This window comes from Hyperolius riggenbachi, chromosome 8, assembly GCF_040937935.1.
Source record: "Hyperolius riggenbachi isolate aHypRig1 chromosome 8, aHypRig1.pri, whole genome shotgun sequence".
NCBI lineage: Eukaryota > Metazoa > Chordata > Amphibia > Anura > Hyperoliidae > Hyperolius > Hyperolius riggenbachi.
This window is the reverse complement of record NC_090653.1, coordinates 209085068-209110689: the sequence shown is the minus strand read 5'-3', so window position 1 is coordinate 209110689 and position 25622 is coordinate 209085068. Positions and strand designations below refer to the sequence as shown.

The 25622-nt window shown below is 41.6% G+C and overlaps 1 protein-coding gene across 7 annotated transcripts in view; it reads left to right on the top strand.

The window, feature by feature from the left end:
* NEK6 (NIMA related kinase 6) overlaps positions 1-25622 on the top strand; it is a 345606-nt gene that overhangs the window by 242467 nt on the left and 77517 nt on the right. For all 7 annotated transcript variants that reach the window (XM_068249732.1, XM_068249735.1, XM_068249736.1 and 4 more), the window contains one exon: positions 19740-19880. In XM_068249732.1, the coding sequence (XP_068105833.1) occupies positions 19740-19880 (141 nt within the window). The remainder of the gene's footprint in view (positions 1-19739; positions 19881-25622) is intronic.

Below are 25622 nucleotides of genomic sequence, written 5' to 3'. Positions count from 1 at the left end.
CAAATCAGTAGACATGCGATAGGGTTGCCAGCATACTAAAGAGAATCTGTACTGTCTGATTTGTACAATAAAAACATACCAATAGAGTCACTGTGATCTCCTGGATCCCTCTTTGCTGTTTCCACCGCTCCCCGCCGCAATCTTTGCTTTTAATTGCCAGCTTTAGGCGTGTGTTTGTGTGTGTGTGTATATACACACACACACACACACACACACACTAATATGTGTGTATGTATGCATGTGTGTATATATACAGTACATCTATCATGAGACAGTATACTAAAAGTTTTTTTTTTGGAGGGGGCATGCATAACTTGTATTCATTACAACAGAGGCACTCCATTTCTCCCTGGGTCGACAAAGCTTGACAAAAAAAGAAGATTAGATACATTACAGAGACAGTGCAACTAGAAAAGGCTGCAGTAATCCAGACCACGTTAGAACAGGTATAGCAACTTATAGGATAGAAGAAATAAGGCTGAAAATTTTGTTACAGAGTCTCTTTAAAATATTCCCCAATTTGCAGTCTTAAATTGCACTTTGAAATTTGTTTTTGGGCAGCACTTTTGAAACAACAACTTTGGCTCCTGACCAAGTACTGTTCTCTGGAGAGGGCGGGTGGAGGACACATGGTGGCACAAAGCCTTTGGAACTTCCTACAGCAAATGAAATGAATCAGGGGATTTCAAGCCTCCTGCTCAGAATTTGTTGACCCATTACCTGACTACTGCAAGACGATATGTTGCCCAGAATTGGAAAAATCCTCTGCAACCTGACACACTTCGGGCTGGTGCACACCAGAGCGGTTCTGAAGCATTTTTTAAAACGCTTGCAGGGGGAAAACGGCTTGGCTAATGAAAGTGAATAGGCTGGTGCACACCAGAGCGGGTCTTTTTTCAACAAACGTAAACTCAGGGGCTGCAGCATTTTTTAGATTTTGGAGGCGTTTCTGCCTTAATGTTAAAGTATAGGAAAGTAGAAAACAGCTCTGAAAAACGAGTTTTTGTTACAGAAGCTGTTCAGTAACAGCTTTACTGTAACAATATTTGCAATCTGCTACACAAAAACACTCCAAAAAACGATAGGCATGTTTAGAAAACGTCTCTAAACATGCCTTGAATCGCTCTGAAATCTGCTTCAAAAACCTCTAGCGTTTTGCAAATCTGCTAGAGGTTTTTGGTGTGCACTGGGCCTTTCTATACATCGGAAAGTGTGTTCTGTCTATAATATGGACTGTCTTACTGCAAAAATGAAAGACTTGTACTGGATACTGTTACTTAAGTTTTATAAACATAAACCTCAGTTTATCCAATAAAGGTTTCAAATTCATTGCAGTTTATATGCCCATTATGCTGATTACTGACATTGTATTTTAGTACTATTTTCATTTTGAGGCACAATATTGCAACTTCTTATAAAGTTTTAGTTACACAAATATTATAATAAATATTTTATACAAAAAAAGAAAAGAAATTGGGGATAGCAATCTAATTGGGCACACCACTACAGGGGAGGCCAGTGGGGCAAACCTATATCTACCCAGAGAGGTGTATATGTAGATTTAACCTGATGGTGCTGTGCTGGAAAGAAAAAAAGGCCCTCATCTTATTTTGTATATGCTTGTTACATTGCAATAATAATTATTATACGAATACTGAGTATCACATCTATAGGAAGCAAGGCAACCTGGAGGATGATCTCAGAGGAGTGTACCACATCATTGTTTGTGGCTCCATCATATTGTTCATCTTGCTACGGCATAGTTTTGGACTCTGTTAGATGTGTACATGCTGCTATGCATATTACAAATTAATTTTTTTATTACTTGGGCTGGAATTTACAGGAGTAGTATGCTAGCATCTTATGATTTTATTTCCCATTTTATGCATCCCAGAATTTTATTTGCTTTAGCTGCTGTTAATTGGCATTAACTATGGTTGCTTAACATGCTATCAACCAGTATTCCCAAGTCTGATATTCCCAGCTGTATACCATTTATTTTCTATGGTGCTCTCCCAAGGGGCATGACCTTTCATTTATCAACATTACATTTCTTCTGCCATACGACTGCCCATATGGCCATGGTATTGAGATCCTGTTGTAATAGTGATAATATGCTAGATCTATTGCTTTGCCAAGCAGTGGTGTAGCTAAGGAGCTATGGGCCCCGATGCAAGTTTTACATGGGGCTCCCCCAAGCACTCTATACATAACAATTGATACGGCGCACCACAACCTGCCAAGGACAACACAGTGTCAGAGGTGCAAGAAGAGGATGGGGAAGAGCTTGTTAATGATAATTATCCTTCAAAGCATTTATAGAAGTGATCTTTACAAGCACAAGACCAATAAAGAGTTGAAACTGCAGTTGAGGGCACGTTTATACTGGCCCACGGGCTCCGGTGCGGTCGAGACCTCTGCAACCCCTATTGCTACGCCACTGTATGCCACTGTTTGCATTTACCTCATCATGAAAGATGAGCATGTTGGGGAGACACCATATTTTAAAAATGATTTTTGTGAGGCAAATGTTATACAAAAATAAATATCTTGCTTCCACCAATGTTTAATAAACAGTTGAAATAACTATACGGGAACTGCTTTTAATGTCAGAATATTTGGCTGCTTTTGTTTCCTTCTTACAATTGCCTATAGAAAGTTGACCCTAAAGTAAAGTCTGTAGCTTGCGGATCCAATAATTCACTGCTGTGGCTTTGGAGATTTCTGTAGCACGGAGGCAGGGTTTACACTTGGCCAAGTTTGCGCATTTTACTGCATCTGGGAATGTGAAGCGATGCGTGCGTGCGATATTTGTATGTGGACATCCCGTGGCAATTTTTCAGACATAAAGTTCTCTGTATGTTTTTCACTGTGCCGCTGTGAACAACTGCTAATGTATTTTCAAATACGAACAGTTGTATTGTGTGAAAACCACATGCAATAATATGCGTGATTTTGGAACATCCCAGTGTGAACTCTTAAGTATTCAAATTGCTAGCTTTCTGGCTGTAATGTCTTCAAAGCCTGAGTGGGGACACTCTACTACCCACAATGCAAAGTATTATGCTTATTAAGGTTTACATTCTAAGTAATGGAAATAGGGATTCCAGAGTCACGACGACTATTGCTAAGGATTGCCATATCCCAGGTAGGGGGTTAAGACATAGCAAATGGCCATTAATGACGTGGCTAAAGAGGAGTAAGCAGTATGTACATCTAAAATTGTTTAAAGTGGACCTGAACTCTTGCACAGGACAGGAGGAAAAATGTGAAATCTTTTAGATTGTAAGTTTGCAAGGGCAGGGCTCTCTCCCCTTTTGTGTCTTGGGATTCATTATACGTATTCATCATGTTGCTTTTATCACTGTCTTTACCAATCCTGTATTTTGTATCGATGTAGTATTTTGTCACCAACTACCGGTATGTATTTTCTATGTTGGTGTACACCATTGTCTGTATTATTATGTACCACATGTTTGTTTCTTAATTTGTACAGTGCCACGGAATATGTTGGCGCTTAATAAATTAATACTAATAATAGAGAAATGCACCCTGTATGTATTTAGAGAGATTAGCCTGTCTAATTCCCCCTCATCTGTGTCTAATCACAAGTTGTAATTTGATCTCTCCCCTGTGTCAGCTGATGCCAAGGCAGATAAGGTAATTTGAAAGCAGAGGATGTTAACAATATGGCTGCTTCCATGAAAGCAGGAAGTAGAAACACTGCAGATTTTATTGCAGGATTGGAACAGCCGTAACAAAGAAATATTTTTCTCTAAAGGTTATTATGCTGCTGTGTGTCTTTTAGAGCAGAGAGGAAGTTCTAAGTTCAGGTCCGCTTTAATTTGAATCTGACAGCAAGTCCAATATACTGTGGAACAGCATTGTCAACATTTTGAATTCCTCAAGTTGTTTGTTAACAGAGATTGATCATAGAATTTGCAGAAGAGGTGGGGGATGGTTGTCAGTTATATGCGATCATCTTTATTTATGCATTGTTTGGTACATATAACACTGCACATGGAATTATCCATGACTAGGTAATGATAATATAGCAGTTGCCCAAGCATGGCACTAATGTGTTTGAGCTGTCCTTTCCATTCAGTTTATACTTAGATGCTGCATCCGAGTTTTTCTGTGCTCACTTGTTAAAAATTTCACAAACATCCAAGAACATTTGTCTTCATTTTTCTGCTTTTTAGGTTCTTCCATTGGGGGGAAGGGGAATTATATGGGCAGAATATATTGTTTTAATCAAGTAGAAAGATGCTTGTTATATCCTGACAAGCCGTGAGCATCCATGGGCCCTGTCTGTGGTTCCACATCCCTGTTCCCACTTAGGGCTGTATGAAAGCTCCATTACTTTAATTAGGTCTGATGGGTTGCGATAGTGAATGCTAATCTAGGTCATTGCATATGTAAATGTGCAGCTGTACTCTTGGAGCATGCCAAAGCATATCAGCTGAGGTGTCCAGTCATCACCAGGCATCAAGCCCAGCATAGCGGGGATAACTGCACTTAGCAGTCCCTCTCCAGGTCACTGGGCTCTCTAATACTATCAGCAGTTTGCTTTGTCACAAACACAGCAGCTGGGGTTATGTTCACTTCCTGCAGACTTGCAGTGCATCCTGGGAATTTTTCTAAATATACCTAATAAACACAATATTATTCACATGACAATGCCCAAAAATAGCTAGCAAGCTTTTCCTCAATGGACTTCTGACTGGCTGGGATCAGTTTTCACTCCTGTGCTGTGCTGTTATAAGTGCGTCTGTTCAGTGCAAATGTGTTGTACAGAAAAGTATTACAACAAGCAGGGAGATACAAAGATTTTTTTCCCCAAGCAGATGTTATTTTACTGTATTTTTGTTTGAAAACAACGAATCCAATGAGAAGCATCTGCTGATAAAATTACCAGTACATAACATCTCAAAACAAGTCAGAGCAAAGTCTTGCATGAGTTTATCAGGGCTTACTCTGAACTAACTAGAAAGGTGACGCCGGTGGCTTCATTTCATGCACCTTTCATAGGTGTGACCAACAGGTGGAAGTGATGTTGTTTTTGTTGTGTAATCCTTGTCGTGCTGTCATAATGCAGTTAGGACCCTTTTCTACCAAAAATCACGATCTGCACTGCAAACGCACCACAACGCGATCACAATTTTTGCAATTTTATCCAACCTTGTTTTTTAGCCGTGACTTTTGCAGTGTACTGAAATAAAGAATGTAGGTCGTTCGGAAACATGCAAAAATGCAGCATGCCTGGAATCTGCAATTGGCTCAAAATGTAAAGTGCACGGGTGAAAAACAAGCATCACAATTCCCATGTTAATTGTAAGGCCTTTTCCATTGGCAAAACACGAGCAATTCGAGAATCGCAACACTACAAAAGGGTGCTCAGGGCCCATTTCCACTTCATGTATTTTGATGCGATTGTCACAGGACTGTGAAGTCAGAGTCGAGGAGTATCTGGGGTCGTAGTCAGTGGTTTCATAAACTGAGTTGTTGGAGTCGGATGACTTCTGTACCGACTCCACAGGCCTGGATTTTCAGAACGCCTGCATTACTACAATCGCAATGCCACCGGCCACGTACATTTGAAAAGGGCTCCCGGAAAAAAGGGCTCCTGATATAGACGAAAAAAGCCAGATTAGGCTGCAAATGGTGTAGCCCATATGCCAAATTCGGCTACAAAAGGGGCCTGGTGTAGCCCATATGCCGAATTCGGCTACAAAAGGTGCCTGGTGTAGCCTATATGCCGAATTCAACTACAAAGGGCGCCTGGTGTAGCCGAGAAGCTAGTTTTAGTTTATAAAAAGGATGCTGTTATAGGCAAAATTTGTTGAGCTATAAAAGGGCTCCGGATATAGCCAAGAAAAGTAATTACTATGACCTAACTTCTCCCTTCTCTCACATAGAACCCTCCCCTGGTGGTGCCTAACCCAAAGATCCTCCCCCGCTTGTGATGCTTAATCCTGAATCAAAAATCTCAGCTATAAAAGGGTGCCCTTTTGTAGGAGAATCAAAAGCATTGTAGCCGAAAAACTTGTAGCCGAATCAAAAATATAGGCTAAAAAGGCGCGCCCTTTTATAGCAGAATCAAAAACCTTGTAGCCGAATCAAAAATATAGGTTACAAAGGGGCACCCTTTTGTAGCTGAATTGAAAACCTTGTGGCCCTTTTCACCACCTTGTAGCCCATGTTTGAAGCAATAACATTGAAGTCTATTGAGGAACCCTTTTAATACAGATGGCTGAGGAGCCCTTATCAACTGATTCCCACCGGCTACTATAATGTAAATCGCAGTACGTTTCAAATAGTACCATGCAATTTCTTTTAAGCAATAAAGTACGATGTGATTTTAATAGAAACGTAAATTCTCTACCGCTGAAGTTTTTTAAGCTTTTGTATTTGAGTAATGTTTAATAGAGAACAAAAAAATGTTTTGTACAAAACACAATGCTACTCAACTTTCATTAGATTTTCCTATTTTAATGCAATTTCCATAGTCAAGCCAACCTTAAATTGCAAACACAATGGCAAATTTACAAACCACACCAAAAAGGCAAGTTAAAATTGGCTAAAATCACTGGCACAAGGCAATGCATTTGCGATTTGCAGTGGAAGCAAGCCCCTTAGGAGTAGGACATTTCAAGTATGCTAAACAAAATACACAAAGTAATTCAAAAGAAAATATACCAGCTCAGTGGCATTATGAAAAACTACAAGGCCCTGTTGCCAGATGTAGAAAAGCATCTTCACATTTCATTAAAAGCTCTTCTTGTGAAATTGGGTAAGTTTGAACATATGTAGAAAAGCATGTAAGTGCAAGTGAAGTGCTTTTTCTTTTGTACACAATGCAGAGTGAGCAATAGCATGCAGAGAATGGATCAACGTTGTGTACTGTTCCTGGCCCAAAGATTTTGCAGACTGTGTCACAATAGCGTTCTCTGTGATCTCCGTAGAGTATAGAGTACAAGTAGATTATATACCACTACAGCTTATCAGACGTGATCTAAATATTGAACAATAAAAAATAAAAATAGACTCCTTAATAGAATCCATGACTTAAGCACTGGGTCCCAGCTAGGGCACTATCTGCATTGAGTTTGCATGTTCTCCACATGTCTGCATGGGTTTCCTCCGGGCACAACCAATCGGCTTCCCCCTAAATTGGCCCTAGACTAGGATACATGCACTGCACGATACATACATAGACATATGACTATGGTAGGGATTGGATTGTGAGCTTCTCAGTGGGACAGTTAAGTGACAAGACAATATACTCTGTACAGCGCTGCAAAAGATGTTGGCGCTATATAAATACTATATCAAATTGCCTGCCTATACACTGCACACCGATTTGCAATATATTTCAAAATGCTGCCGCCCCAAGTGTATATGTGTGTGTCTCCCCTCCTCCATGCCCGTGGGCAGTGTTGAAGGCGACCTGTCACACGCCGGCACAAATCCTGGTCTACTCCAGCGTCTGTCGTCACAACAAATCACTAAGCATCACTACATGTGCTGCTGGTGTCATGTTTTACAGGTGCTTGTGACACTGGAAACCAGAGGAGGCCAGGATTCACAGCAGTGGGACAGGTGAGACTTCAACACTGCACTGCACATGGGCACAGCGAGCGGGGGACAATGGCCAGGGGTCCGCCGAACGTTGCTATATCCAGTGCCGTTACCACTGCACACCTGATCGAGCCCTTGTGACCTAGATTTTCCTGCATCCCTGATTGATCCTCTTGACCAATTTCAGCCACAAATCGCTTGAAAGATTGATCGGGTGGTCATGTTGCATTACCGATTCTCCTAAGATTCGATAAAATGATCGGATTGAAAAATTGTGCAATGTATTGGCAACTAACAAGGTTGTATGGACAAAATACATTGCATGATTTTGCTGGCCGAATGACCTTCCAATCTGATAAGTTTATCAAATCGGAGGAAAATCGGATGAGATTTAGTACTGCAACTTGCTCACTGATCAATCTTTCCAGCGATTTGCGGCTAAAATATATCGAAAGGATCAATCGGGAATCCTGGGAAATCTTGGTCAGAAAGGCTTGATTGGGGTGCGCAGCGGGCACCAGAAAGGCTTACATTTGGTGCCTAACCCTAATTTTGCTGATCAGCGCCCAACCTTTTCCCTGTTTGTTGACACTAAACCATAACTCTCTGATACTTGCTGATGGTATTACCCAACCCCTAACACCCTGTCTCGGCATGTGAAATGCTATCTGTAATATGTCCTTTGCAGCAGATGCCATGATTTCATCATGGACAGAACAGTCGGATCCTCTGTGACCATTCACATTGTGACTTGTTGACCTAATCTTGAGCATTTTCCCATTCATTGAACACAGTCAAATGTAGATAAATTATAAGTCCATCAAAAGTGATTAAATGACCCTTCGTATTTGACTAAATTTAAATATCTTATCATTTTATAACTAACATAATCAGTGATGTTTTTGTGTACAAGCTAAATCCTTAGTACACGCAGATCAGCCCAGGAACGTGCATGGAATTTTGCATGTATTCATGCTCTCTCTCAAGGCCGCCAAATCTTAGTAAATCAGTAGTGACATGAGTACCTAATCAAAACCCACCAATCAGAAACTTAAAAATCGATCACAGGATTAAATGGAGTAACCAAGCAGCTCAGGATGACCCAAACTACTAGTAATGTATAGGGGGATAAAAGGAACCAAAAAGCCCTCCTACTAAAAAAGCAAAGCTTGGTGTAATTGACTTCTTAAAACAGAAGGAAATTTGCAATAATTCAGTTATAAATGAACATTTGTGGTTACCCACAATGCACTACTACTAAATATGCAAATTATCCCTTTTCGCCTTGTTAAGCCAAGCAAGCATCCAGAACCGCTGGTGTATAGCAAGCCTATAGCTTTAAGTTTTACACAGCCATATCAAACCCACATGTAGACAGCCTGTTTCGGACTTTTGGTCCTCATCAGTACATGGCAGGGATTGATAAGGCTGTATGAAAAGGGATAATTTGCATATTTAGTAGTAGTGCATTCTGGATAACCACAAATGTTCATTTATAACTGAATTATTGCAAATTTCCTTCTGTTTTAAGAAGGCAATTACACCAAGCTTTGCTTTTTTAGTAGGAGGGCTTTTTGGTTCCTTTTATCCCCCTATACATTCCTAGTAGTTTGGGTTACCCTGCGCTGCTTGGTTACTCTGTTGTACTGGTCCAAGCCCTATTTCGTACAGCCTTATCAATCCCTGCCATGTAGTGATGAGGACCAAAAGTCCGAAACAAGCTGTCTACATGTGGGTTTGATATGGCTGTGTAAAACTTAAAGCTATAGGCTTGCTTTACACCAGCGGTTCTGGATGCTTGCTTGGCTTAACAAGGGCGAAAAGGGATAATTTTCATTATTTTCATTATATATTTCATATATATTCATTAATTTGCAGTAGTGCATTGTGGGTAACCACAAATGTTCATTTATAACTGAATTATTGCAAATTTCCTTCTGTTTTAAGAAGGCAATTACACCAAGGATTAAATGGATCACATGCTTTTCCATTATTTCTCCTTTCATTGAATTTATGATGAAAATGCTGATGAATTCTGTTTTTAAAGGACAACTGAAGTGAGAGGGATATGGAGGCTGCCATATTTATTTCCATCTAAGCAATGCCAGTTGCCAGGCCCTCCTGCTGATCCTCTGGCTCTAATACCATAGCCCCTGAACAAGCATGCAGCAGATCAGGTGTTTCTGACATTAATGTCAGATCTGACAAGACTAGCTGCATGCTTGTTTCTGGTGTTATTCAGATACTACTGCAGATAAATAGACCAGCAGGCCTGCCAGGCAACTGGTATTGATTACAAGGAAATAAATATGGCCGCCTCCGTATACCTCTTACTTCAGTTCCCCTTTAAGTATAAAATCTAAACACAAGTCAACTTCAGTTTGTGTAATGCTGGGAACACACGATGCAATTTTCCGTCCGATCAACGGGTGATCAGACAGGAAGTTGTACCATGCGTACAAGTCCAAACTGCTCCCAATCGATAAGGGATCAATTTTCCATGATAAATTGCATCCGGGAAATTGCATCGTGTGTTCTCAGCATAAGACACTGCTAGAACAGATACTGTGATTTAACCTGACAGTTTCTGTGCATTTCTATACAGTTTCTATACTACTTGTTGAATTTAGTGTAATTCATTGTGACTTTCTATTTTTTCTTCAGAAGGGCACTTGATGCTGAAGTGGTTTTGTGTGCATGGTCTTATACTGGCTTCCAGATGTTGGCAGCTGTCAGTGGTGTGAAATTCACTGTCGAAGCAGCATTTTTGAAACTACAATTGTGCTTCTGTGTGATCACCCTGGGCATGCTACAAATAATTTTTTTCATTACACTGGCATACAAAAATAACACAGAAAATTAACAGAAGTTATGCTCTAGCTTTAAAAATAAATAGACGATCTCCCTATTGAATAGGGAGAATTCTGCCTTCTAACAGAATCAGATTAACACCTGGATTGTGTCAATCTAGTATTTGTTGCTTTCTTTTACTGGTAAAACACATACAAAGAGGAAGGCAATGCTTTTTCTGAGTGTCAGATTCCTCCAGTATGCTACAAGATATCATAGACAGCCCCCTAGTGATCAATAGTCACAAGAGCTGTACAGCACAGCAGGCCTTCTCTTTTATTAATGTACCAGATACACTGGTCTAATGGAATCAAGCAGTGCATTTTTAACCATTTAATTACTTCAGCATACTGTCTGCAGGCTGCAAATGGTAATTTTGCTAAAGCTTCTCTCACATGTCGTGGATATCATAGGCAAACAGAACGTAAGCTATTTCGTTTGTCCAACTGGTTATACCTTTTAACAAATATCCCCAATTTGCATATTACCTTTTGTGTCTCGGCAAAGGGACATTGCAGGTAAAAGAGATATTGTATTTATAGACAGATGGGCTGAGCCACCTGATGGCTTCTTAAAGTGGACCTGAACTCTTGCACAGGACAGAAGGAAACATGGGAAACATAGATACCCTGTATGTATTTATAGGGTTTAGCCTGTCTAATTCCCCCTCATCTGTGTCTAATCACAAGTTGTAATTTGATCTCTCCCCTGTGTCAGCTGACTGCCACAGCAGAGGTAATTTGAAAGCACAGGATGTTAACAATATGTCTGCTTACATGAAAGTAGAAACACTGCAGATTTATTGTAGGATTTGTAACAGCTGTAACAAAGAAATGTTTTTCTTTAAAGGTTATCTTTTAGAGTAGAGAGGTTCTGCGTTCAGGTTCGCTTTAAATGTCTTTTTGGTTCTTTGATGGAAGCTTTCAGTTCTATAGTTCTTGCCTTTCTTCCTAACAAGTTTTGTGTTTTTAAATTAAATGTAAAAGACATGTAAAATGCAAATAGAGGAAGGGATCACTGTACAGCTACCTTACCCAGTCCTGGTAGGACTCAGAGTGTTCACACACAATAACTTTTCTTTACAGCCCATCGCCAGGCATGATTGCCTCCCTAGTCTTGTTGTGAATGGCTCATATTCAGTGGCAATCTGTTTTTGAATCCATGCTTAAGCTTTTGATTGTGCAATAGAAGGAGATAAAAGCAACCTGTTACTGTTATCTTATTTTATGAGGCTTTAAGATGAAAAAAAGGAAAATATTCTTGCTGCTTCTTCAGAGGATTACTGACTAGGAAGTGGGTTGTGCTTAGCAAAAATATGAGCACATAATCTTTAAATTATCTGAAATGTTGCTGCATTTACTTGTGGTTTAGGTTTTAATATTTGTCCATTAGGGTGAGGGCTGTGGAGTCGGAGTTGGAGTCAGAGTTAGAGCAATTTCTGGTACCTGGAGTCGGGGTTTCATAAACTGAGGAGTCGGAGTTACACTCTGATGATTTTTGTCAAGGAGTCGGAGCAATTTTTAGGTAGTTGGAGATGGTGGTTTCATAAAATTTGGAGTTGGAGGATTTCTGTACCGAATCCACAGTCTTGGCCACTTCAGATGAACCTGTTTTTAGTGCAACTTACATTATTATTAGTGCCATAAATCTGTGACTGGTCTCCTTTCTTTGGGCAATACTGTGCTTTAGTTATGTAGAGGAATCTGTCTTTGCTTTCTCTTCTCCACTGAGTTGGTTCAGTCAGATTATTAATTGCAGATTTAATCGTTACCTATGTGAGATTAATTTTGTGAAATTAATCTTGTTACAATCATGTAAGAGTCTCCAGAAGTCGTCTATGCAAAATTTTCATTACGATCTTATGAAGTCTGTACTATTTAGTAGAATTGTCTTTTTCTGCCTGTATATGTGCATTGTCTGCCTTTATTAACTGCTAGGACCAGTGGCAGCTTTTTATAACAGCTTTGATGGCTGGAGCGTAAAATCCAGTAAAAAAAAAAAAGTACAATGACTTACACATTTTAAAAGGAATCTGAATGCCTCTTCCCTTCTCCAGTTCTCAATAATGAGAGTGATAAAAATAGAAGAGAGTAAGTGTTAATTTTTTGCTGCAGAGACCAGGTCTTACAGCTTGGTTATTAGTGGTGCAGGGTGGTGGTGCCAAATGGACTAGTATCAAGTAGTGTGAAGTCGTCTCTGCCAGTGAGTGAGCCGTATCCCCACTGCGTCTGCCCTGGTTGGTCACTTGCAACAGGCTTGTGAAGAGGAGGAAAGCCTCGAGATACACGACTACATTCATTAGCGGACTGTGACAGATCTGTGTGACATTGTGACATTTTATTCTTGGCTGGAGCTGCTAATTATCCATATTTATAATTGTGTGTGCCACTTTCAGAAATTACTTTGGATTTTAATAGCAGTTTAACCCTTTCATTTTACTCCAGGGAATCGCCTTTCAGACTTGGGTGGCAAAGTGAAGCCTGGCCAGCTCATTCCTTTTATCCAAAAGTCATTAACCCATTCCTGGAGTCAACCATGGCCTTTAAAATACTGCATATGCCATTGCCGCAGTGCATTCAAAGCTGTGGTGTGAGCTGCATGATCTTCAGATTGAATAGTAATATTATTTTAGGGTGTTAGTGCACATCAAGGTATAATGTTTGATTTGCCTAATATATTCCTTTGTACTTGTTGGTTGTTTCCCTTTTGTTTTGTTAATGTCATTTGATTACCTGACTTTGATATTACTCTACTTAAAATAGACTTGCAGTATCATCAGTTAGAAAATTGGTTAACAAGTAGAGCCATGACTATTTATTATGTAGTTATTATTTTGGAGGTAGATAGTTTGTTAGTTGCTTTGAGAATAAGAAAATAATGAAAATATGTACAATGTAATACTGTGAGTGATATCAACTGAGGCAGAGTTTATCAGCGCATGCCTCACGCTGTGTGGCGCATGAGCTTGGCACAGCTATAGCTGTAATGCTGTAGTCCGTGGGTCGCGCACGGGTAATTTGGGCATAGGGCAATTGCCGGACCCCGAATTACTTCTCCCTCTGAGTTGCTAGTAAGTAAGGTCGTCCAGAATTTTAGCAGCAGGTCGAGCTGTCATTCGGCTCACCCTGTGCCACAGACTGGGCGGTGAATACAAATTAACGCATATCAACTGCTGTGTAGTTTGAATTCTAATCCTATACACATTACCTTACCTCCTTATATAACATTGCTACCCATGTGTCTGAAATCTAATCAATTTCTTAAAACCAATTTCAAGGAAGAAAGCTAAAATCCCCCCATTCCTAACACTAACTCTTGTCCTTCGCAGATTTAATGGAACGACTGGGATTCTTTAATGACCATGTTGCACCACATGCGTGTGGAACTTACTAATCAGTGTACAGAGAAGCCCATGGCAACTTAATTTGAGCAAACTATCGGTCAAAGAGCCATCGTTCGTTTCTAGTTGTTTCTGAACCGTTGATCACTGATCAAGAACTCAATTGGAACGGTCAGTTGCCATGCATCGACTTGGGCTTTGAAGCCCTTAGAGGACAACTGTAATGAGAAGGATATAGTGGCTGCCATATGTATTTCCTTTTAAGCACTACCAGTTGCCTGACTGTCCTGCTGATCCTCTTTCTCTAATACTTTAAGCCATAGACCCTAAAGGTGGCCATACATTTATGGATTTGCAACAGATTCGACCATCAGATAGATTTCTGTCAGATGCCTGTCAAGTTGAATCTGACATGAATCTATCTGATGTGTGCCACACATTAGGAACAGATTCCCAATAGATTTCAGAATGAACTCTATTGGAAATCTATCTAAATGCATTTTTGGACTACTAGATCCAATGGAACTCTATGGGCCATCTATCTGCTGCCAGCCGCAGATCTACCTAGATTTCCCATCCTGTCAGAGAGATGAAATTGATCAAAATCTGCGGCAAATCGATTTCCGATCTATCGATGGCTGATCAATCGGTCGATCGATGGCTGAAATTGTCCAGTGTATTGGCCCCTTAAACAAGCATATCCAGATCAGTTTTTCTGACATTCATGTCAGATCTGACAAGATTAACTGCATGCTTATTTCTGGTGTTATTCAAACACTACTACAGCCAAATAGATCAGCAGGCGGCCAGTGGTATTGTTTAACCACTTGAGGACCGCCCCCAGCCGATGGGCGGTGGCAAAGACTGGGCCTAAACGACTGCAATACGCCCATCGGCGGGGGCGGCGGCGGGCGTGGTTATGCGGCGATCGCGTCATTCGTGACGCGATCAGCCGCCGGCGACTGGCTCCGCCCCCTCGCGCTGTAACCCGCCGGCCGTTCTGAAGCGCCGGCGGGTTACTAGCACCCGGATCGCCGCATGACACGCGTATAATAGGCTTTGTAATGTATACAAAGCCTATTATACAGGCTGCCTCCTGCCCTGGTGGTCCCAGTGTCCGAGGGACCACCAGGGCAGGCTGCAGCCACCCTAGTCTGCACCCAAGCACACTGATTTCCCCCCCCCCGCCCCCTGATCGCCCACAGCACCCCTCAGACCCCCCCCTGCCCACCTCCCAGACCACTGTTTGCACCCAGTCACCCCCCTAATCACCCATCGATCACTCCCTGTCACTATCTGTCAACGCTATTTTTTTTTAACCCTAACTGCCCCTGCTCCCTCCTGATCACCCCCCCCCCACCCCTCAGATTCTCCCTAGACCCCCTCCCCCCCTGTGTACTGTATGCCTCTATCCCCCCTGTAATAACCCACTGATCACCTGTCAATCACCCACCAATCACCCCCTGTCACTGCCACCCATCAATCAGCCCCTAACCTGCCCCTTGCGGGCAATCTGATCACCCACCCACACCAATAGATCGCCCGCAGATCCGACATCAGATCACCTCCCAAGTGCAGTGTTTACATCTGTTCTCTCCTCTAAACACCCACTAATTACCCATCAATCACCCATCAATCACCCCCTATCACCACCTGTCACTGTTATCCATCAGATTAGACCCTAATCTGCTCCTTGCGGGCACCCAATCACCCGCCCACATGCTCAGATTGCCCTCAGACCCCCCCTTATCAATTCGCCAGTGCATTATTTACATCTGTTCTTCCCTGTAATAACCCACTGATCACCTGTCAATCACCTATCAATCACCCCCTGTCACTGCCACCCATCAATCAGCCCCTAACCTGCCCCTTGCGGGAAATCTGATCACCCACCCACACCAATAGATCGCCCGCAGATCCGACATCAGATCACCTCCCAAGTGCAGTGTTTACATCTGTTCTCTCCTCTAAACACCCACTAATTACCCATCAATCACACCCTATCACCACCTGTCACTGTTACCCATCAGATTAGACCCTAATCTGCCCCTGCGGGCACCCAATCACCCACCCACACGCTCAGATTGCCCTCAGACCCCCCCTTATCAATTCGCCAGTGCATTATTTACATCTGTTTTTCCCTGTAATAACCCACTGATCACCTGTCAATCACCCATCAATCACCCCCTGTCACTGCCACCCATAAATCACCCCCTGTCACTGCCACCCATCAATCAGCCCCTAACCTGCCCCTTGCGGGCAATCTGATCACCCACCCACACCATCAGATTGCCCCAGACCTACCCTCAGATCACCTCCAAAATGCATTGTTTACATCTGTTCTGCCATCTAATCACCCACTGATCACCCATCAATCAGCCCCTGTCACTGATACCCATCAGATTAGACCCCTATCTGCCCCTAGGGCACCCAATCACCCGCCCCCACCCTCAGAACGCCCTCAGACCCCAGCCCTGATCACCTCGCCAGTGCATTGCTTGCATCTATTTCCCCCCTCTAATCACACCTTGAGACACCCATCAATCACCTTCTGTCACCACCTGTCACCCCCTAGCACACCTACCCATCAGATCAGGCCCTAATTTGCCCCGTGTGGGCTCCTGATCACTCGGCCAAACCCTCAGATCCCCCTCAGACCCCCTTCCGATCACCTCCCCAGTGCATTGATTGCATCTATTTTCCCCTCTAACCACCCCCTGAGACACCCATCATTCACCTCCTGTCACCCCCCCTAGTACTCCTATCCATCAGATCAGGCCCAATACAACCAATACAATCTAAGAGGCCACCCTGCTTATGACCGGTTCCACAAAATTTGCCCCCTCATAGACCACCTGTCATCAAAATTTGCAGATGCTTATACCCCTGAACAGTCATTTTGAGAAATGTGGTTTCCAGACTACTCACGGTTTTCGGCCCGTAAAATGCCAGAGAAGTATAGGAACACCACAAGTGACCCCATTTTAGAAAGAAGACACCCCAAGGTATTCTGTTAGGTGTATGATGAGTTCATAGAAGATTTTATTCTTTGTCACAAGTTAGCGGAAATTGATTTGTATTGGTTTTTTTTTCACAAAGTGTCATTTTCCGCTAACTTGTGACAAAAAAAAAAAAAATCTTCTATGAACTCACCATACTCCTAACGGAATACCTTGGGGTGTCTTCTTTCTAAAATGGGGTCACTTGTGGTGTTCCTATACTTCCCTGGCATCTTACGGGCCGAAAACCGTGAGTAGTCTGGAAACCAAATTTCTCAAAATGACCTGTGAAATCCTAAAGGTACTCATTGGACTTTGGGCCCCTTAGTGCACTTAGGGTGCAAAAAAGTGCCACACATAGCAGAATAACTTTCGCGCTCAAATGTATAGGAAAGTTTACTTTATTTGAAAAATGTCAGCACAGAAAGTTAAAAAAGTCATTTTTTTGACAAAATTCATGTCTTTTTTGATGAATATAATAAAAAACTAAAACTCACAGCAGCAATCAAATAGCACCAAAAGAAAGCTGTATTAGTGACAAGAAAAGGAGGTAAAATTCATTCAGGTGGTAGGCTGTATGACCGAGCAGTAAACCGTGAAAGCTGCAGTGGTCTGAATGGAAAAAAAGGCTCTGGTCCTTAAGGGGCGAAAAGACTGTGGTCCTCAAGTGGTTAAAAGGAAATAAACATGGCAACCTCCATATCCCTCTCACTTCAGTTGTTCTTTAAGGCCTGTACACACGATCAACCAAACCGCCTGATTGTTGTCCGATTTAGGTGTGTTGGAAGACAATCAGACATATGTATGTATGGCAAATGACAAATCGAGCTACTGATCATCTGGTGGATCAATTCACACGACTATTGGGCTGATATTGTGCAGTTGGCCACATGTATACAACGTCGTTTAAACAACGTTGTTGTTTTGAATGCGGCCATGTCATGCAGTTTGTTGTTTTGCTTGTGTGTTTAGTTGTGCAGAAGATACTTGCCGTGTCAATGGTTTTTCGTGGTTTTGGTCATGTCATAGTGTTGTTAGTACACTTTGTTGGATGTGTGTACAAGCCTTTAGAATTTTTAGTTGTTTTGATCAACCAAATAGAAAAGTATACACTTTTCTGTTACAGTTTTACTTAAAGGGCCACTGTTGCAAAAATCTTAAAATTTAAAATATATGTACACACATACAAATAAGAAGTATGTTTCTTCCTGAGTAAAATGAGCCATAGATTACTTTTCTCCTATGTTGCTATCACTTGTAGTAGGTAGTAGAAATCCAACCATTACCAACAGATTTTGGTCTAGCCCATCTCCTCATGGGGGATTCTCAGCATGGCCTTTATTCTTTATAAAGACACTCCCTGAAAAAGATTTATACAAAGATGCTGGCCAGCCTCCCTGCTCACTGTACTCCTTTTTGGCAGTTGGATATAGCAACTGCCATTCACTAAGAATCCCCTATGAGGGGATGGGCTAGTCCAAAACGTCTCGGTTCTGTCAGATTTCTACTACTTACTGTAAGTGACAGCAACATAGGAGAAAAGTAATTTACGGCTCATTTTACTCTGGAAGAAATGTACTTCTTATATGTATATGTTTACATATGTTTTAAATTTTATGATTTTCGTAACAGTGGTCCTTTAAAGGAGATGGACTAGTCCAAAACCTTTCAGATTTTAACTACCTACTGTAAGTGACAACAACATAGGAAACAAGTAATTTATAGTGCATTTTAGTCTAGGAGAAAAGCACATTTATATGTCTGCATTTTACATTTTACAATTTTTGTTGTGGTAGTTTTCCCTTTATTTATGATGGTTGTGGTGTTTGAGGTGGAGATTAGGATGAGGGCAACCAAGTCAAATCTAGGTCTTGAAAAACCTAGCAACCAATAACTGGCATTCAGCGTAATTTTGTATTGTTTAATTATAATTATTATTGTTTTCTCGGGAACAGTAGGGCTTTGTTTTGAAACCAAACATTGCATTGTACACTTTTTTTAATGGGAATATTAAAACTTTTGGAGAAGTATACAAAACAATATCCATAACTACCTATTCTTGGAGGGAGGAGGCACCCCCCCAAAAAGTGTATATATATATATATATATATATATAACTGGCTTACCTCTAAAACGAAGGGACAAACCATAATAGGTAAACAAGTTTATTAAATGAACAATCAGACACTTTGTAGCTATATATGTCATTATTTTTTGGTACGCCTCCTCCCTTCAAGTGTTATCTACACTCTTTCGTGAGGGCACATTATCGCCGATGAAGAGTCTAGTAATGAACATTCTGTGTGCAAACTGTTTTGGAAGCGAAAGTCCTCCATTTGCTGCATCTGTTTTGAATACAAGTTGTGTAATTTGCCCGTGTTTTGCACATCCATGCAGCTGTTCAACTCGGGTGCAGCCTGCATTTGAAAGCGCTGCCATTTTCTCCTGTTGTACAAAAAAAGTTTATTAAATGGACTATCAGATACTCTGTATGTATGTATGTATATATATATATATATATATATATATATATATATGTGTGTGTGTGTCATTATATTTTGAGGCGCCTCCTCCCTCCAAGTATTATCTATACCAGCCCCCACAGCTTGGGGAACGGGTTAGTGTTACGAGGTCCCGTAACCTCAGACCCTGTTTTTTCCGGATTGCAACCTGCCGCATGAGCCCGAGTGAGGACAGGTTTTCCTCACTGGCATTTACACTGTGGTTGCTAGTTTTTGCAACCTACACTTGTGAGCATAATTCATTTTGCTATTTGGCTGCTCAAAGCTTGATATACTACACTATTAGGGGCTCCTGTTGTCCCTGTCTTGCTTTTTGTTCCCTTTGAAGGTCGTTCGACTTCATTGAACTACACACCATAACTACCTATTGTTCTTCAATTATGTAAAGAGATTTTGTTTTTTTTTTATTGTTTTGACTTTGACTTTTTCTTTCTCGTTTTTATACAGAGACACATGAGCTCCTACCCTTACCGATGCAATCTGGCTGACTTTAAAATAGACAAGAAGATAGGTCGGGGGCAATTCAGTGAGGTTTACAGAGCAACTTGCCACTTGGACAGGAAGCCAGTGGCTCTGAAGAAAGTTCAGGTAAGACCGCATTTGTCAGCGCAACATGTGGCTCTAAAGAAGTAAATGATTTTACAGATGTGAGTATTGCTTGCGATAGCCTAATCATACATTGCAGTTGTAATGGCTGCTTGATACTGTTCACTGGAGATGTTGAACATACTCTCCACAATCAATGGGGTCGATTTACCAAGCCAAAATAATGCAAAATGCAGTCCTTAGGCTCAGTCCACCTCTACAGCTATGATCATCACATGGGATGGCACAGCATCTTGCTGGGGCAGCTAAGCAGCTCTGAAGCCAAGAGGCAGCCCCAACTACAGGAGGCCTGCATCATTTATGATCTGTAGCTGAGCAGTACAGTGCCTGGCAACCGTGATTTTCCAAGCTCTTTAACTAACTAAATAACACAAAAACACACACACCTCAACCAACCATGCAGGTGAGTCCATCAGTCCCTCTTCTCATTTCGGAAAACATTGGTTAATGTCCTGATTTGTTAGAGAACAGGCATATATAGTATTCACCATGTTGCATTCTTAAGAAAATACCTACCTATTGATGGCCAGCATTGATACTTTTTTAAAGTGGTACTGAAGCAAACAAACAAAAAAGATAATAGTAGTAGTGGTAGTGGTAATAAAATACTGCGTTCATATACATTGCACTGTCATTCTGCAGCATGCGGGAAGAACTTGCTTCAGATTAGATACTTACCTTGGTAGAGGGAAGGCTCTGGATCTCATAGAGCCTTCCCAGTCTTCTCTCGGTGTCCTCGTTTCAGTGCTGTCACCCCCATTGCAAGTCATGGAACAACTTGTCAAAGATGCCTTTGGAGTTCCTCGGATGGGTTTGGAAGCACTTGTTTCCCCCAGTTCTTCCAAAGACGTGTGGCTTCGTACTGCACATCTGTGAGAGCGCCTGTGGGCACAGTCATGCGTGCACAGTACAGAGCCTCCAGTCTTCGGAAGCACTCGGAGACACGAGTGCTTCTGAAGCCTTCAAAGGGCTCAACAAAGGTGACAAATTTGAAAGGGGGTGCAGCAGTGAAATAAGGACACTGTAACAGGATTGGGAAGGCTCTATGAGATCCAGAGCCTTCCCTCTCCATAGGTAGGTATCTGACTTTTTATTTTTTGTTCTCTTAAGAATTACTTTAACCACTCTTTAGAATATTTCAGCATGTTTTCATATTTCATTGGCAAAAAAAGTAGAATTATAGTGGCAAATTACTCCACCATTGACCTTTGTAAGACACATTTCTGCTGCAGTTGTAAATTATCTCTTCATATGCTTCCTCTTCCATTCTTATTGGCAGTGGAGTTGCTAACAGTAGATGTGGTGGACCATATAAAATCTAAGCAGCAGGATCTCCATATTTCTGCTGTTATTTTTACACTTCAGTAACCACAACATATTTTACCCAGCACCCGCCAGAGTGATAAGATTATTATCAACCTTATCGGCTGCTGTGCCTGCATATGTCAACCATTTCAGAATGTAAAATGGTTACACGGTTGTGTCAGAATCTACTGACATGATGCACGTTTATCACACAGTAACAGAAACACAACTCGGATTGTAAAATCGCTGGTATTTTCAGGAAGTGCCGCTTACATTTAAAACTAATGCTATCAGTAATGATGTTTTGTAGCCATATAAAGAAAACAAAACCGGTCTGTTACCAGATCTTCTCGCTGACCTTGGTCCATCTGCTAATCCCATATGAGACGTTTACAAGCTGTTTTCACCTCTTGCTAATACATGTAAAATACAATCACATTTACCAGGAGTCAGGATCTGCAGATGGCTCTTAAACCAGCTCTCCCTTTGGCTTTTAATAAAGTGGACGTTCAAAAGTGTTAGAATGTCTTAAAAAGGAGCTGTCGAGGTTTTATAAAGTGAGGACGGTTTTACAGAATGCCGGTGATGAAGAAAGTAAGCTAATACTGCAATATGGGGTTATTACTGGCAGAAGTGACAAAAACATAGACAACTACTACAGTTTCCAACAAAGTGACTCTGTGCTTGTAATAGTTATGCTCATTACTTGCCTAGATAATTGCTAACAGTGTGTATAATGGCTAGACATGGATGCAGGGTCATTTTCAGCCAGTAATGTAGGATTGGGCAATATGTTGCTTTTCCAGTTAAAGCTTGACTGAACACAACATTTTTAATATAGATGAAAATATAGATGAAAGGATAGAATTATAGAATCTCTACTCGGGCTATTTGGAATTATGAGGAAAATATATTTTATGAGGAAAATATATTTTACCTTGTGGAGTTCTTATGGGTATCAAAGGACAGGAAGTAAGAAAACAGGAACACAGACTCCCCCCCCCCCCCATAAAAAAAACTGTCACTGCAGAGTGAGTATGGGTTTGAGCCTGTTATTTTGGTATTGCAAGTATCCCTGTTGGGGTAATTTCGCTCACGTCTGTGAGATAAATTACTGGGTTTGCAGCATCTACAGTATGTCTGTCAGTTTTGATCTTAATGATTAAATCTGTCAGAGATTGATTCCCCAACGTGGCCACCCAGTCATAGTTTTGATCACTTTCCAGCCAACATTGAAACTATCGATCTGGTATGCTGGAAAAATCTTGTATGAAAGAGATCTTGCCGTCAGGTGCGCGATGGTATCGGTGTTTGATTTCCAGTCTCCAGTTCAACTTTCAAAGGAATATGTTTGTAGTATGTAAGAAAAAACAGAACAAACCAGAAATCCCCTAGTGCTTTGTGTATCTGACTTAAACCATAATGTTTAATGATAATGCTTTGCTGAAGCTGGAGTCCCCAGCTATTCTTATATAATGCAAAGTGTAGATCCATTACGATAGGGTGGCAGTTTGAGAGTATGTTGTAGAAGCGACAGCAGTTTGGACAAGGCTGGAAATATCCTAGGAGTCAGGTAGCCAAAGCTCTTTAAAAATTACAGCTTGTGCCTCAGCATTCCTTTGAAAAGAGGGCCTGGAAAAAGAGCACCTTATATAGCTGAGATTTTGGCTATAAAAGGGTGCTGGATATAGCTGAAATTTGTTTCTTAGCTATAAAAGGGCACTGGTTATAGCCAAGGATTTTGGGGGCTATAAGGGTGCTGGATATAGCTGAGAATTTTTGGGCTATAAAAGGGTGCTGGATATAGCCGAGATTTTTATGTCTGTAAAAGGGCACCTGATATAGCTGAGATTTTTATTTTTGGGTTATAAAAGGACACCGGACATAGCTGAGAAAAGTAATATTGCCGAGAAAAGTGATTACTATGACCTAACTTCTCCCTACTCTCACACAGAACCCTCCCCTAACCCTAAGACCCCTCCCTGGTGGTGCCTTACCCTAAGACCCACCATCGTGATGATGCCTAATCCTAACCCCTCCCCCCGGTGATGCCTAACCTTAGTCCCCCATGGTGATGCCCAATTTTCGCCGCATTTCATGTTAAACATATATGTTATTTTGAACTGATGTAACCAAATTAACTGATATAACCTAATTTAGTGACCTTCTTGTAGCCGCATTTATATGGCCGAAAAAAAATCTCGGCTATAGCCAACGTCCCTGTAGCCAAAACAAATATCTGGGCTATATCCAGCACCCTTTTATAGCCCCCAAAAATATCAGCTATAAAAGGTACCCTTTTATAGCTGAAAAAAATCTTGGTTATAAAAGGCACCCTTTTATAGCTGCAAAAAATAATCTCGCCTATATCCAGAGCCTTGTATAGCCAAAAAACAATATCTCGGCACACTTTTATAGCCGAAAAAAATCTGGGCTATAAAAAGGCGCCCTTTTATACTGTAGCTGAAAATAAAAACGTGGGCGCCCTTTTCACCACCATATAGCCGAGATTTGCAGAAAATAACATTGAAGTCTATGGAGGTGCCCTATTTACACAGATGGCTCAGGCGCCCTTTTCAACTGATACCGGCACTTAATTATTTTCCATGGAGCTGGCTCTTATAACATTCCTGCCGGCTCCTGGATTAGAAAAACTGTCACCCACATTTCTTAATTTGTCCACCCCTGAGATAGGGCAATGTCACGTGAGCGATGAGTGACAGCAACTTGCTTCTATGTGTTCTCTTAGACTTGATCATCCCTAGCAGCAGCCACTTTTTTGCAGTTAGTACCACTTACTACTCACTACACCCACTATTGCTGTTTGAGGGCAGGTGTATTAGCTCAGTTTACTGCTGTACAAAATAGTTAAAGAAACAGGAGCGCACCTCTGGTGCAATAAACATTTTTACTTAAAAAAGACACGCTTTAAAAGTTACACTCACAGTGTATTTGTTGATAAGTGTGCCTGTCAGGCCTGCTGGCAGTCCTCTCCTGTCTCCCGCGCTTGGCTAGAGCCACGGGGAGCGATGTTACTAGCGTGGAGCCAGTTGCAGGGGGGGGGGGAGCCAGGTCACGGTAAAGCCGTCTGACGTCACGACGCATTTTGGCGTTAACCACGCCTTCGTCAAGTGATGCGATGGCGGGGACGGCTGTGTTTTATTTCTCCCAGGGTAGGAGATGATGGGGAGTATCTAAGGGATGTCCCTGGTGGTTTTGTGGAGCTGCCTTTGGGCTCACTTGCATAAAAACACTTGCTTTAATAGACAATTAGAATTAAAATCGAAATAGGACTAAACTTAAAAATAAAGATTAAAAAGGTGACATTAAACATGTGCATATGTAAATTTAAATAGACCTATTGAATCAAGGTTTAGAACGATGGGCAACAGCGGGCATTAGAAAAATGTATTCCGATGGTGACAGATGTGGCACTATTCCATATAGGGAAGCACCCCCTGGTGTAAGTCCACGGTAATCTTGGATTATGTTAAGGGGTAGGTTACTTATGTACAGAAGGAATATTACTTTATCTCTATCAACTAGGGGGTGGACACTGTTAAAAACCATAATGGTGAAGGCGGAGTGCTGTTCATGCGACAATCCCATCGCATGAGCAGCTGATGATATGCATTTAATGCACAGGTCTTATGCGACGATAACAACGCACGGGATGCTAGTAGACACACGGAGCTCCCACTAGGAAAGTGGGAGTATGTTACCAAGTAAGCAAAATACTTCTATTGGCAGGGGCACCCGAACGGTGGTACAATACTGCCGGCTAGGCTTACACAATTAACCATAGTGAAGGTGGATGTGACATTGTGGTGTATCAGTCTATGTGGGGGGCAGGTAGGAAAGGTAAGGGAGGGTGGGGAGGTTCATGGGGGAGGGCGGTGGAACAGGGGGGGAGGTAGGGAAAGGGTGCTGGAAAACAAGGTGAGGCGGGAATGGGGTTGGGAAGGGGGAAAAAGGGGTAAGATGGGTGGAAGGGGAGTGGACCAAAGAGGTAGAATTTTAATTTGTACAGAGTCCAGAAGGTCTCATTGCAGGAAGCTTCGTACTTCTAGGTCCTTATTTAGACCTTTTGGTGACAGACTGTTCAATTTGAAGATCCAGAATACTTCTTGTTCACATAGTCTCTTGTATCGCAAACCTCTAGATAAAGTGGATGGAATACTCTCAAGGCCCATGATCTTGAGACAACCGGGGTCAGATTGATGGTATTTTGTGAAATGTCTGGGCACACTATGCTTTTCGGATTTAGATAGTATGTTGCATTTGTGTTCTCCAAGTCTCTTAGGGACCTGGTTGTTCTACCCACATAAAGTTTTTTGCAGCTACACATTAGGACATAGATGACAAATTCTGTTGCACAGTTAATGAATTGCTTAAGTGGGAGGGACCACCCATCTGGGT